The sequence below is a fragment of the Chenopodium quinoa genome, unplaced genomic scaffold, assembly GCF_001683475.1.
Source record: "Chenopodium quinoa cultivar QQ74 unplaced genomic scaffold, ASM168347v1, whole genome shotgun sequence".
Lineage (NCBI taxonomy): Eukaryota > Viridiplantae > Streptophyta > Magnoliopsida > Caryophyllales > Amaranthaceae > Chenopodium > Chenopodium quinoa.
In genome coordinates this window covers 4,307,740-4,323,708 of record NW_018742205.1, presented here as the reverse complement: position 1 = coordinate 4,323,708, position 15,969 = coordinate 4,307,740, and the positions used below count along the sequence as shown (strand labels likewise).

The 15,969-nt window shown below is 32.8% G+C and overlaps 1 protein-coding gene across 1 annotated transcript; it reads left to right on the top strand.

Annotated features, from left to right (window-relative positions):
* The first annotated feature begins 2,259 nt into the window (after window positions 1-2,259).
* LOC110729851 (peptidyl-prolyl cis-trans isomerase CYP18-2-like) lies at window positions 2,260-11,753 on the top strand. The gene is made up of 7 exons (XM_021909639.1): window positions 2,260-2,843; window positions 4,982-5,067; window positions 5,182-5,277; window positions 5,364-5,425; window positions 6,733-6,866; window positions 7,450-7,534; window positions 11,384-11,753. Exons 1-7 carry the CDS (start codon window positions 2,711-2,713, stop codon window positions 11,427-11,429), a joined length of 642 nt encoding a protein of 213 aa, XP_021765331.1. The 5' UTR covers window positions 2,260-2,710; the 3' UTR covers window positions 11,430-11,753.
* The last annotated feature ends 4,216 nt before the right edge of the window (window positions 11,754-15,969 follow it).

The window sequence follows — 15,969 nt, the reverse complement described above, 5'->3', positions numbered from 1 at the left end:
CCCAATACTGATCAACTTCATAGTTCTCGTTTACCTGACTGAACCAAGGTACGGGAGTTCTAACCAGGGGCTCGCCAACTTCCATATGTGCAGGTTTAACATCCATGTTCTGAATTCCATCTTCCTCCTCTCCGCTCTCAGCCTCATCATTTGTATACACAGACAATTCTTTATTCGCAATAGTTTCAAGATGATTTGGCACAAGTTGAGACGGTGATGCTTGAACATCATCTTACATAGGCGAATAACCATGCAATTGCATCGGTGAAGGTGTGACGGTGTTTGATGTCGAAGGACCAGGTTGGCCGGTCATTGCTACATATGCCCCCCCATGTACAGGTGAAGCTATATGAGAACTAAACGGCAGGTGAAATTGATCGTCGTGTAGCATTCGACTGAAAGATCCCATCCCATATTCAGTTGATGAAATGTCGTGTAAAGGCACTTGGAAGGACTCTGTGTTGTAACTGGAAATATATGTAGATTGTTGTTCTGGCCGAGTACATTGTTGGGTACATATAGGCACCATTTCTACATATATCTCAGTGGGAACACCCTTCATTGCAACAACGCTCCTCAAAGCTTTCAAATGTTTATTCGTAGAAATAGGTAACACTTGAACCCCATTGCTAGTCTCAAACCTCATTTTAATGTTTAGTTCAACATTCCTTGGGTTTGAACCAATACTATTATGAACCTCGTTCATCAAATCATTGAAAGTCATGTTCGGTTCAAGTGTTAGTGGTTCCATATTTCCTCCACTATACTCGACACGGGGTCCATCAAACAGAATTTCACCTCCCCACCGACATAACAAAACTACATTTTGTGCAGCCATATTCTACATAACAACCAAAACACATTTTAGGATAATTGAAATCTAGAGCGAGGTAAAAAAAAGATGACAAGAACCATATTATTTGTTCATTTGTTGACAAGAGTCTATTATTTGTTCATTTGTTGACAAGAGTCTATTATTTGTTCATTTGTTGACAAGAGCCCACAAACTAAGCATTAACTCCATTTATAAACTCTTAGTTTAGGTTGCAATGCAAAACGATTACTAACGAACTAATAATAATCAACAATTTACCACATTTTCATTAATAATTAGCAACAATTTGATACAATTTACATTAATTAACCACAATTAAGAGCAATTATCAACATTACACTAATTTGAATTTAGAGTTTACCACAAAATTGAGTGAGTGAGTGAGAGAACGAGGGGAAGCAGCAACGGCGACCGGCGGAAGCAGCGGCAGCGGCAAAGCCGGTGGTTAAGTGTGAAAGTTTATGGGTCTTCTACGTTAGTGAGAGAGAGTGAGAGTGAGAATTTGAGGGATGAGTGAAGTGAAAATGCAACAGCTTGCGAAACCGATTGCCTGGAACATAAATACCCAAGAAACGCTGACTGAGGCAATGTTTCATTTAAAAAAAAACACTATAAACGCTGTCTGAGACAGCGTTTTATGTGTAATTGAATTTTTTTCTTTTAATTTTTAAAAATCAGAAATTACAAAATTTTTTTTAAAAAAAAGTCAACAACTAAAAACGCTGTCCGAAACTGCGTTTTATACTTTGAATTTTTTTTTAAAAAAAAAAAACAGGGTATAAAACGTTGTTCAAGACAGTGTTTTACCCCAGAAGCTTAATTTGGTAAATAGTTTTGCCACGCATCCTCTATGCAAAATATTTTGCCAAAAAGGCTTAGTTTGGTAAGTAGTAGAGCACAATTAAGGTCATTCATGCGGATGCGATCCTAAAATGAATGAAAGTGCTCAAATCTTGTAACTATATGTCTATATGCACCTTAAAACCCTATATGAACATAATAATGTGTCCAACTAATGGATATACTCCGTACATAATCTTTTCTAGGATGAAATTCAAAGAGATTATAGCAATTTTACAATTGGTTTCTTTATATTAGTGTGTTTGAAAGGCATATACTCCCTCCATTTTTTTAAAGTGCTCCATAGTGACATGACATGCATGTCGATGAAAAATTTTGACTGATAATATCTTTAATTATTATTAACTATAAATTATAACAATTGAATATTAATTATCTACTAATTGATACAATTCACAAATATTGGTAGAAGTATGTTTAGTAAATAGTGCTAAAATCCCCCAATGAAGCACTTAAAAAAATGTAGGGATTACTCTTCAATGTTAAGTTATTATAAGTAATGATTATTTTGATTGTGGCACCAAGACTTGTCAATCTATGATATTATTAATACAAAATATTGGGTGCTTTAGTTCGCACCCAATGTTTGGGCAGCACACAACTATTTCTCCATTTTCCACTTTCTTCACTTTCCTCCTCTTTGACAATTAGAAAAGTTACAGACTTTTCTCTTTCCTCTTTCTTCTTTCTTCTCTTTTCCCCTCTTTGAAAATTAGAGCAGACTTTTGATCTCTCTCCTCTTTCTTCTTTCTTCTCTTTTCCCCTCTTTGAAAATTAGAGCAGACTTTTGATCTCTCTCCTCTTTCTTCTTTCTTTTTTCTTTCACCTGCAAAAGTTGCGATTGAATCTGGCCGCAGTGGAGTTCAAACTTTAAGGTTCGATTGGTGGTGGCAGTTCGCTGCGGTGGTGTGATTTGGCGGCGATTTGGTGGTGCAATTTGGTGGTGATTTAGTGGCGATTTGGTGGTGTGATTTGGAAGCGATTTGGTGGCCAGTGCGATATGGTGGCGATTTTATGGAGTTCAAACTTTTAGGTTCCAATGGTGGTGGTGGTTCGCTGCTGGTGACGGTTTGCTGCCGGTGGCAGTTCGCTGCTTTGGCGTCCTCGGCTTTACTGTTGACACCCATCTTCTTCGGCATCTTTAAAGGTTTGATTGTGAAATTGGGATTCCGGGTTTTTTTTTTTTATTTTCTAGAGTTTTGATTAATTGATTTGGAGAATTGATGAATAAATTTGGGGTTGAATTTGAGGAGAGAGAAAGCGGTTGAATTGAGTTGACAAGTGTTGGCGTATGTTGTTGGAATTTTCATGGTGGCTTCCATCTCCTCCCTTAGCTTTTTCTTTTCTTTTTTGATGAGTTAAACTTGAAATGTTTAATTATGTGGATCAACCAACAAAATACAAATATCAGCCAATAAAAAGAACATATTAGCCAATTGATGTTTGATATCAGTCAACCTTAAGAACATATCATACATTAATAAAAACGTATCAGCCAGCAAAAGGAACATATCAGCTAAAATATTAAAAAAGAAACAAAAATAAAAACCCAAAAGAAACATATCAGCCAACAAATGAAACATATCAGCCAACAAAAGATACATAACAGCCAACATTAGGAACATATAAGCGAACAAAATAAACATATAAGCCAACAAAATAAAACATATAAGCCAACAAAAAGATAAAATCAACAAACAAAAGCAACATATATATAAGCTAACAAAATAAACACATCAACCAATACAATGAAACATACGAAGTATAAGCCAACAATTAAAATATACATATCAGCCAACAAAATAAAGATTCCAGCTAACTAAACAAACATATTAGCCAACAAAAGGAACATATCAAAAAAAAAAACATATTATTCAACCAACAAAAGAAATATATTAGCCAACACAAAAAATCAGCCAACAAATGAAACATATCAGCCAACACATGAAACATATCAGTCAAGTCTGCCGCACGTAATTATGCAAGTACGGGTGAAAGTTCGGTTTGCTGTGTGGTTTATAGCCCAAATCGAAACCAAACCACATTAATTCGATTTTGGGATTTTTCAAACCACACCGCACCATATTACTATTGAAACTGAACCAAACCACATCGTTTTAAATTCGGTTTTTTAAAAGAAAACTGAACCACACCGAAATTTTTCATCCTCTTCCTTTTTGCTCCATCTAACTGGTCATTCACTCCAACATTGTCCACATTGGTTGACATTTTAGGAAATAAAAAAAAAAAAAAAACACAAGTTTTATTATTTTTTTGTAGGGTAGAAATTAGTATAGGGCTAGGCTATAATTTGGATATAAGCCATAATAATTCGGTTTGGATTCGGTTTTTGGATTTTCAAATCTTAAAACCAAAACCAAACCATATTACTTCGGTTTTGGGATTTCTCAAACCGCACCGAACCATATTAGGAAAAAAACCGCACCACATTTCTAATTCGGTTTGGTTTGCGGTTTGCTTTGATTTTAAACCGCATTAGTTTCACCCCTATATGCATGCATGCGACAGTCCGCACCCATTACTCACCCACGCTAATTAGTTGTAGGATTTTAACTGATTTGAGAATTGATCATCAGTTACAAATTGGTCAAAGCAATTCAATGATAATTTTATTATTATTAATATTCAATTCATCAACTAAGACCAATATAAATAAAATATTACATATTTACATTAGTTACAAACATTGAATTATGAGGGGAAAAAAAAAACCGATTTAAGGAGTGATCTTTTAATTATCTCAACTAAGTTATTACTATATATTCAAATGGTCATTATTTCATTCAAGGCTTAAATCAAGCATTATTAATTGATACAATCGGTTACAATAATTTTATTTTATCGCTAGAACTCTAAAAGATGCCATTTTATAACATAATAACTTTGAGATTTTATTTAACAATTCTTGTATTGGCTTGGTGGTATATTGTTAGTGCTATAAAGTAGGGGTTCAAATCTTATTGAAAACAGTTTTAAACAAAAAAATTTTAATTTCGGGTTTTTAATTTTTTTTTTCCGTAAAATGGTGCATTTAAAAGGTTTTTTTTTTTTTTTTTTTCTAACAATTTTTACTAATAATTATAGACGATTCAAAGTTTACGCCGAATCCTAACTTGGATTGGGCTAGCTCGCCTAGCTCATTGGTAATAAACTAAGAACCCGTACATCAAGTCATCAATTCAATTAGACCATCAAAAGAAACATCTTTTCTCTCTCACAAACACTTTCTTCTCTTAGCTTAAGGTCGTTGTTTACTGTGAGCAGAACAACCGCCGACGATGGGAGCAACCGCCGACGATGGGCCGCCGGAAGTCACGCTGCAGACTTCCATGGGTCCTTTCACCATTGAGGTCTTTTTCTCTCTCATATTACTTCGCTTGTTTTTATTTTTATGCTAATTTTTTTGGATTTTTGTTGTTTTTACAAATTCTTTTCTAAATTGCATAATTTGTATGTTAATTTAGCTGTACAACAAGCATGCCCCAAGAACATGCCGGAATTTTCTGGAACTTTCTCGTCGAGGTTACTATGACAATGTCAAATTCCATCGAATCATCAAAGTATTAAACTTACCCTTATTAATTTTGTTGATTTATGCTGTTAATTTTTGTGGGTGAGATTCTAATTGGGGTGATTTTGGGTGCAGGAGTTTATAGTTCAAGGAGGAGATCCTACTGGAACTGGAAGAGGTGGCGAATCCATTTATGGGTATTGCCCTTTACTCTTCTAATTTCTAAATTTTGTATTACTCATATATGGGTTTGTGTTTGAAGGCAATTTGGTATGTTGTTCTTTGTAAAGCTGCTAATCTAGGGTACTTGTGGGTGGGGGGCCGAGGCTGGGGATGGGCGGGGCGGTTGGTGGCTGGGAAGGGAAGAGTTTGCTAAGTATGGGATTTTGAACCATGTCCTTACATTTGCCTTGATTCAACATGTAATTAATTTTAATGTGTTTTTCAGACCTTGCATATTTTTCTCAAAATCCAATAAGGGTTTAGTTTAACACACTAAAGACTTGTATACAAATATTTGGTATTCAGACACAAGTAGGTTAGCATTACAATCATCTGAATCCAGTGTGTAATTTTGATTTGGTCCAGATCTTCTTGTCTTGTTTCTTTTTTTGCAAACTTGGCTAATTTCTCTGTCTATGTTACTCAAAATCAGCTATATGTGTAGGTCGCAGGCATATCTCCTTGTGTTAGACTGGCACAATTTACAAAAATAAAAATTATAAATTCGGTCCAAATTAAAGTGTCAGTATATCCATACCCATCTTGAAATTTGAGAATTTTGAATGGCATTTAGGTGAAATTGAGAAATTCAAGTAACAATATTCTCATGTAATATCTTGTTTTGATATGTCATGTATAGTGGTTGCCTGGTTGGGTCTATGACAGATGAATTCATTATGTGTAAGACATGTCAGAGAAAGTTCTTTTGGTTTGAGTTCATTGTAACTCATGGAAAATAATCAGAATTTGCACCATGGAGGGAGAGAGAGAGAGAGGGGGGGGGGGAGGGGCAATCTGTAATTTGAGAAGTGGATTTTCACTTGAATGTGTTTCAAACTACTCATATTAATTAAAGGAGTATGTGGTGCTCTTCCTCTCCCCTAGAGGAGGAGTGGATGGGAAAACTCTATGGCGCACATTGAAAAAAAACAAGAAAAAAGAGGATAGCTTAAATCCCACATATTGACATGACTGCTGAATGATCAAGCTGTTATAGTATGTAGATATAAAAGGAAGAGGTCATATTTCAGAATTTTTATTATTTCTTTGGGCAATCTCTCAATTCTGCAGCTCAGTAGTCATTTCTGCAAGTTAAATGGCACTTTTGTTGGAGAATAATATAGTGTCTGTGAGGCTTTAATTAATCGCTACTCTCTTGATCTGAAATGAGGTTGGAGTAGAAATGAATAAAGAAAAAATGTGGTCGTGCACTGGCACTCCTCTTCAGTTTTATGATTACCAATCCACTTTCAGGTTTTGACTAATTTTTTATGTACTGCAGCAAACGCTTTGAAGACGAGATAAATCCGGAATTGAAGCATACTGGCGCTGGCATTTTATCCATGGCAAATGCTGGTCCTAATACAAATGGAAGCCAGTTTTTTATTACTCTAGCTCCTACTCCCTCTCTTGATGGTAATTCAACACCCCATTTCTTCTTCAAAAAAGTATCTTGTGTGTTGTCTTTGGCTTGTATCTAAATTGAGGGTCAAGCCGGTCATATTTGCATTTCAATATATTCAATTTGACCTTCAATGTGCCACATCCTAGTTTAATAGGATTTGTTTTCAAGCCCATTCAAAATGAGTTTCTAGCTGTAAAATGTAGATCCCAAATAACCTCCAGACATAACTCATAGTTCAGATATTTCCATATACGTAGCAACATCCAAGTATGTTTGTTGGTTACTTTACATGGAGCTATTAGGACATATAAATGTGCTTTTCACACTTTATGTGAAATTCTTATTGAGTATTATTTTTTGGGAGAGGGTTTGTTTTCTGTTTGCTGTATTCAGTGGTAAGTTTTTACAGCTTGTTTGTCATTATCTTTTCTCACCTTTTGTTCCTTTTGAATAGCTAATATCGAATCGCCATTCATGTAAACAGTGATATCTACATGTAGTCGTCGTTTTCTAAAAGGGCAGTCTTTGAAAGACTATGTTCCATCTTACATTCGTATTTGTACTTAAAATTTCTTTTTGTAATGATTTTTTTAGGAAAGCACACAATATTTGGAAGGGTTTGTAAGGGAATGGAGATAATTAAGAGGCTTGGCAGTGTCCAGACCGACAATACTGATAGGTTTGTCTTTTATATATTTTTTTGTTTTTCTTTCTTTCAGATTTATCAATAGCCGTGTTACTTAAGGATAAGTTTTTTTAAAGCTGTATGCTTTATGCTTATGCATATTGCGCTAGCCTAGTAGCCTTGACTCAATAATATTGCTTGGAGTTTGTGGATTATTATGGTCGAAGACTTTGCTATATGATTTGAAGTAATTGATATCACTATATTTGGGAAGTTTTCATGTGAAACATGTTAGATCAAAACAAATGGTTTTGTGAGGGTAGAATGAGATGTGAGGAAAAACATGAAGAGGTTGATGAGGTATCTTGTAACCCATATAAGCACTACTAGACCTGGCAATCCTGACGCGATGACCCGACCCGAATGACCCGACCCATTACCCGAAATTGACTCGAAAACAATGACTCGAAATTGACCCGACCTGACCCATACCCAACCCGATGTGTTGTTGACCTGACCTTGACCCGAAACCCGAAGTTGACCCAACCCGATTATACCCGACCCAAAGTTGACCCGATACCCAAAGTGACCCGACCCGAAATTGACCCGATACCCGAAATGACCCAACCTGAAGTGACCCGACCCGAATTTGACCTGATACCGAAATGACTCGACCCGAATGGACCCGATACCTGAATTGACATGACCGATTTTAACCCGAATTAATTGACCCGAACATACCCGGAACCCAAAATGACCCAAACTAGAACTACCTTATACGCAAAATGACCTAAATCGATTTAAACCCGTATTACGTGCGTGACCCGAACATGCCCAAATTGAAATAGCTTGAACCAAACCGACTTGGTTATTAAAACTTTGTTAATAATGTGTAACATAGAAAGTGAATAATTTACATATTTTTTGTATTCCTTTTCTTGGTTCTTTTCACCATTGTGTTTAAACTTATAACAAATTGGAAAAAAACGATTGAAAATTTTTTGTATTCATTTTCTTGGTTCTTTTCACCATTGTGTTTAAACTTATAACAAATTGGAAAAACGATTGAAAATTAATGGCCATACTATAAGATCCATACTCCAAACTTTTGGAGTTTCACCACAAGATTAATAAAAAGTTACTAAAATTTCAGCGAATAATTGTATGCAAAAATAAACATGAAAATCAAGTTCCAAAACATTAGTTCAATAGCAAATTAATGCTAATTAGTCACAACTTTCACAAGTGTTGAAATAAAAGCAGGACAATAATTTCTGCGTCAACATTTACATAACAAAATGTTCAATAATTTACAAGTTCTAATTGACAAAGATAGCAACCAAACTTATATTCTAACTACCGTACTCCAATATTCCACCCTAAAATTGTTGACATCAAGCACGTGTTTCGATTGGAGCACAATCCACATAAGAACCAACAATTCCATCATCTTCATTTGCTACATAAACATAAAAACAAAAATTACTATAAATTTACAAATATAACGTAAAATATATAATTTAAAACCAATTATATAATCAAATACACTATAAGTGCAATAATAAAGGCATACAACAAAGAGCAAGAAATACTTACTTTTATAAGAAAACATCCAACTACAAGTTGTTATTAAAGCCTCCACATTTTCTGGAATGTAAGAACTTTTCCATTTATTCAATATTCGACTTCTTGTGCTAAAAGTTGATTCCGAAGCAACGGTTGTCAAGGGCACAGCCAAAATATCTCAAGCAAGATGGTAAAGCTCTTTATATTGATGTTCATTTTCTTTCCAAAGAGCTAATATGTCAAGCTCCGCCGTTCGATCAAGATTAGGGTCCTCGAGATAAATATCCAATATTGACCTCTCACCTAAAGTAGAAGAGGCCTCTTTATCGTCATATGACTGAAATTAACATTAGAAAAAGCAAAAATTAGAAATTAATTCAAGAAAAAATCAGAAATTGGAGACAAAAAAGATAAACTAAACACAACAAGAACATAATGGCAACAGGAAGAACGCGGAAGAAAAGATAAACTAGTAAACAAATGAAAACCAGAAAAAAGAAGGTAGTTGCATAAAAAAAAAAAAAAAAAAACAGAAGGTACATAGTTGGATAAAAAAAAAATCAAAAAACAGAAGATAGTTCAATAAAAAAAAAAAGCTGAAAACATAATGTAGTTGCATAAAAAACTAGAAGACGGGTAGTTCCAACAAAAAAAAAAAAAAAAAAAAACCAGAATGTATTGCAATAAAAAAAATAGAAGAATAATTACCGTAAAATAGTCAAATTTCCGCTTGCAGTTTCCATATGAAGTACTTGTGGAAGTTTTGGAGCTTGAGGCATTTCCCATGTTAGCGTTGATGTTCCATTTTGGGTATATAGTTTGTAAAACTTTTCCAACTTAAATTGAAGATCACTAGCTCTCGAGGTAGCCTCTACATCTCTAAATATCTTTTCATAACAAAACTTTAATACAGATAATTTGCAACGAGGATCAAGAATCACAGCAAATGCAAATAACATGCTATAGTTATCCTCTTCTGAGTTAAGTTGAACCAATACTTGTCAAACTTGCTCTTCATTTCTATTGCCATTGTTCTTAAAACAACATCATCATCACGCTCCAACTCCATCAAAAGCATAAGAATTTTCCAAACATTCCCGAAATACAAATCTGAGGTAGGATAATCACTTTCCGAAAACAACTCAGTTATCTCATGAAACGGTTCTAAAACATCCCGAATTTAAAGTAAATCCCACTAAGAGTGAATTAGGACAAGAACTTCAGACATTTCCCTAAAAGCCTCACGATATAAAATAGCCCTATCAAGCATCATGTATGTAGACATCAAGCCACAACGATGTTGTTTCTTTTATCTTAGCTAAATTCACACAAAATCGGAAAGTGTTTTTTCTTGTTTCAGAATATTTAACACGCTTCACACAAAGTCTTACTTTCTCAACAATATGTTCAATGACCTTAAGTCCATCTTTAACAATGAGATTCAATACATGTGCAGCACATCGTACATAAAAAAAATCACCATTATACAACAAAGCATCTCTTCAAGTAGAGTTTCTTTCAAATAATCTTGCATTCTATCATTACTAGAGGCATTGTCTAATGTGAAGCAAAAAATCTTATCATCAATACCCCAGTCTTAGAAGCATGGACAACACAGCACTATACATGGTTTATACATGGTTTTTCCGGTGTGGTGAGTCAATATGACTGAAATTCAACACTGTACTAATTAATTTCCATTTATCATCCACATAATGAGCAGTCAAACATAAATTTCCCTCAGCTTAACAAGTTTGACCCAACCCGAACTTGACCCAACCCAATCTTGACCCAACCCAAACATGGCCCGATATATGGACTCGAAAACTAACCCGACTCGAATTGACCCGACCCTAACTAGACCCGACCCAACCCGAACGCGACCTGACACGACAATCTATCGACCCGAAATGACCCGACCCGAACATTTACTGACCCGAATTTGACCCGACCCATACCCGACCCGAATGACCCGTTTGCTAGGTCTAAGCACTACTGATCCTTTTAGGTGAAAAAAAAAACAAAAAAAACCCTTTACTTTACTAACCGCCATGGCTTATCAGATCTTTTTAGGTGGGAAGGAAGATATCTAATTACCGTTTTTTTTTTTCCTGCTAGACGCCTTTAACTCTTCTATAAACTACCTCATGAAATAAGAGATACTGGAATCGCTTTCATCTGATTTACGTTATCCATTCTTAATATCTTTATAGCAAATTGTATGTTGCTCACTAATTTTTGTCTGAGCACACCTATATAAGTTTGACTCCACTTAATTTCACATTCTGCCACTTTTGTTATGTCCTGATGACTCGTCATTTGTTGTTGCCGTTGCAGACCTATTCATGATGTCAAGATACTAAAGGCAACAGTTAAGGATTGATCAAGCAAAAGTTGTCAACAAGATGCATCTCTCTGCTCATTATCTAACATGCTATTAAGTTCTCTTGGCAACCTCTTCATGATGTCAGCTATCTTTTGAGTTTTATACTACTTCTGTTGGCAACACATTATCATATTTGTAACTTAAATACAGAAAAAACTCCATCTCCAATAGATGGCTATATGATGTGTGTACCCCTGAAGTTGCTGGTTTTGCTACTTTAACAGAGATATACAACAGGGCATGTGTATGAGTTGCCTCTTTTGTTCAAATAAATTATTTAGCATTTCATTTATGAGTAAATATTTGATACAGGAGCGTAATTTTAGCAAACTGTCTACATTGTTAACTAAGGGTAAAAAGGTATCATTGTAGGGTTTTTTTTTTTTTTTTTTTTTTTTTTTTTTTTTTTTTTTTTTTAATTTAAATTTTCAAACATGTCATTCAAAAAATTAAAAAAATAGTTTAATTTATAATTTTGAAAACTGAAGAGGAAACCATTTTTACTTGTTTCCTATTTTTGGTTATTTGTTTAAAAAAATCAAAAAATGATCACGAATAGGCCTTGAATATTCGCAGTAGTATACTGTATCTTCTAGCCACAATTGTATACTCCGTATTTCTACAAGATCAGGGGAACACCACGTTGGTGGTTGAAGGCTTGTAAAAAGGAACGGTGAACGAGAATAGGATGGCGAGTATCGTTGAAGGTCCTTGCTAATGTAATCTTCGCAAACTCGTCAATCGTTAGCCCAACATTCTTCCTATTCCCATGTTCTGGAACTGTCTTTGAGCTAGAGTCCAACAAAATTCCTGCCAAGTTGTCGTTGCAACTTGCAAGCTTCTCCCATGCATCTTCGTTTGATTTTGGATTTTACCACCGTAAAAAGCCAGCTCTTTAATCAACCACCTCTTTGAATTTTTTTTTATTTTCATAAATAAAGACAAAAAAAAAAAAAAAAAAAATCTACAATCATCCACCATCACTTGACAGTTTCTGTCAAGAATTTTTTTATATAGTACACAAACCGTGACATTTCCAACAATCTATTTTACCAATTTTGATCACAAATTGGATCCAAAGAGCCAAAATGACCCTATAATCTCTAAGGAACATATTTTTTTGCACGAAAATCAAAGAATTTTGAAAAAATGAAACTTAACTGTTTTCGTCAACTGTGGTGAATTCTTTTTTTTTTTTGGTCTTTTTCTAGGTGATTAAATAAATAAAAACAAAATAATTAAAAGAGGAGGCTATGGGCTTTTTAGGGTGATAATATTCAAAAAATCCTAATAATAATTTTAAATTATCAACCACACAAATGTTCTTGGTTTTGTTGTAGACCGGATCAACATAGGCCCAAGCCAATTTTGGGCGGGCAATGGGCTTGAAATTTTGGCCCAAATCAGATAATTGTTACCTACACCCCCTTTAGGCATCATTGCCTACCCCCCCCCCACCCCCTAAATTACCATAATACCCCATCCCCCACGTGTATGTATACATCTTGAACATTAAAATTAGTTTCCCACATTTTCTCTCTCCTCTTATAAATCAATTTTCTTCATAATTTTACCATCATTTACAATTTCTCTCCCCTCATAATTTTACCACTTTCTCTCTCCTAAACTACCAAAATCTTCCAAATATTTCTTGAAAAATAAATCAAAATGCTCTTAGATCTCTGCTTGTAAAAGAAGAGATCAAGAAATCGAAGAAAATTTCTACAATAGAACGACCAACAATCAAATTGTAAGTTAATGATTTTGTTTATTTTTCGAAAAAAAGTTCAAACCCTAACTTTTTATTTGCCTTATTCTTCAATAATATGAAATTTCAATAGTAGTAGTTCATGATTTCTTATAATTTTACTTGATAATAATGATTTCCAATGATATAGTAGAATGATGTTTTATATACTCTATTTAAGTTGATTTAACTTGTGGTGTGTATTATTAGCTTATAAAATTACTGGATAAAAAATTAAAAATAGAGTTCAATTGCCCTAATATAATGAACAATTGGATTTATTTCGTAGGATTATAGAAATGTAAATTTAGTTCGTAGTGGATTTTTTTATTTTTTTTTATGAATGTTCATTTTTATTTTGGTAAATGTTCATTTATATATTAGTATATGGTCATTTACATATTAATAAATAATCATTAGAATTCTTCACAAATCTAATACGAAATTTCAACTAGAGTTTGTGATTCTCATAGTTTTTAATGGAAGTGATTCTTATTATAATAATTGAATTATGTTATAAGAATTTTTCATAATTATATTATAATTTAATTAAAAATGTTATTCGGTGAATTTTGGCTAGTGCATTTAATCTATCGTAAATGTTCATTTTAGATGGACTTTATGTTTATTTGTAGAAGGATTGATATTCAAATTATAATTACAAAAAAAGATTAAATTATAAATTTATAATAACTAAAATTAAAGACAAATTATCAATTTGATTTATGAAATTGAACCATCAATTATTATTTAATATCACTTATTTTGTCATTAAAAACTATTATTTGACAAATTTTAGCTCGTAAATTTTAATCTATCATAAATGTTGCTTTTAGATGGAAAAAAAATATTATTTTGATGGAATTCATATTCATTTTGATCATTTTCATATTAATATATATTCTTTTAAATTTGATACATGTCCATTCTCTTTGAACTATATGTTCGTTCTCATATGGCAAGATGTTCATTTGCAATCTAATACAATATTTATTTTTATATCTAAGCATATTCATTAGTTTTATACTTGTTCATTCTCATATTAAAAGATATTTGTTTCAATTTTTAACACTTGTTTGTTATTATATTAGAAAATGCTCAATTAAATTTTTATATTTGTTCATTCTCGTATTGAAGATGTTCATTTGACCTTTGGTATATGTTCATTTTTATGTTGAAAGATGTTCATTTAGATATTAATATTTGTTCATTCTCATATTGAACTTGTTTATTTTTTGGCAATGTGTTCAAATTTGTTTTTGTATTTGATTTACTTATCATATTTTGTTTATAATGTATTTTTATTGTTACTAACATTTTCCTTTAAAATATTTTGATCTCTTATTACACAGGACAATGTAATAAAAAAAATTAAAAAAAAAAAGGTTGAAGAAGATTATGTATATATTGAGAAAAAGATATGTACGAAGGAAACCACACTAAAATCATAAGAGTAGAAGGGGTACAACCGTATGATCGACAAGGATAATGATTCTATATACTTTTTACCTATACAAAATGTATTAAATTAAAATGCAATAATCATTTTGTAAGACACAAATATAATATATATATATATATATATATATATATATATATATATATATATATAATATGTATATTTTTTTTTATATTACTTTTTGAAGAAAATGATGTCTATTTTTTATTGCACTTTTTTTTTATTGCTTTTAAAATTAAGCATGCGCACATTTAAAAAGTTAAAAGAGTTCCCTATTATACTTAATAAACAATGAGTATGTATTAATTTAAAATGATATTATAATTGTAATTGAATTAATTTATTTTACATTGAAAGATATATTTTCAAACAAAGCTTATTAGTTTTACTAAATAAAAGACAAATCAATAAGAAAAATAGTCTAAAAATAATAATAGAAAAAATATATGCTAATTCAAATATAACACGTCGTATTAACAAGACTGAACATTTAATGATAAAAAATGAAACATTTATATGTATAAAAATGAACATTTTACATGCAATTCAAAATCCGAAAAATTATAAGATGACGTCATTATGATGGAAGGGGGTGCAAGTAGAGCTACCTACATAGGGGTGTAGGTAAAAAATTGTAGAATTTAGATTGTACCCAGCTTAGCCCAAATTTTTTTTTTTTAAAAAATTGGACAGATCTTGGACATTCATTTTACAGTTTTTTGGTATGGCCCGAAATGGCCGTTAGGCCTGGTCAAAATTTGCATGTTTAGGCAAGCATTTCCGGCTTGAACTTTGGCCCAGCCCAACTTGATGGCCTATTTCTTCTTAAGGCTTAGGCCTTCGGCCTGCACAATGATCACCTCTATTGTGTTGTGGTAGAAAAGTTAGGCATTTCTTACTTTGCCAAATTGGTAATTTCACACAATTAACAAAAGAGTCAAATATGTTTACTTACTACTAAAAATTATTAATTACAAGAATTATCCTTAACTTAATTAACATATTTAATTTCATCATTTTTTATCAAATGCCAAAAAAAACACAAGATTTCAAGATCAAGATGATGAAAAATTGGAAAGCCTAAGGTTCTCATTTCTACCATGGCCCTACTGATACCCATGGTAGAATCAAGAATCTCATGCTTTTTTTTGGCTATAGTCATATCGCCTTTGTTTCTCAATATTGTAATGGACAAGGTAATTTTTTTTTAGTATTGTGACACCGAGAATTTTGCATGATTCCACAGTCAAATTATGACATTATAAAAATAAATATATTGAGAAAAGGGGGCCAATTGACCAGATTGGTAAATAAAAAAAACCCCTAGCGAC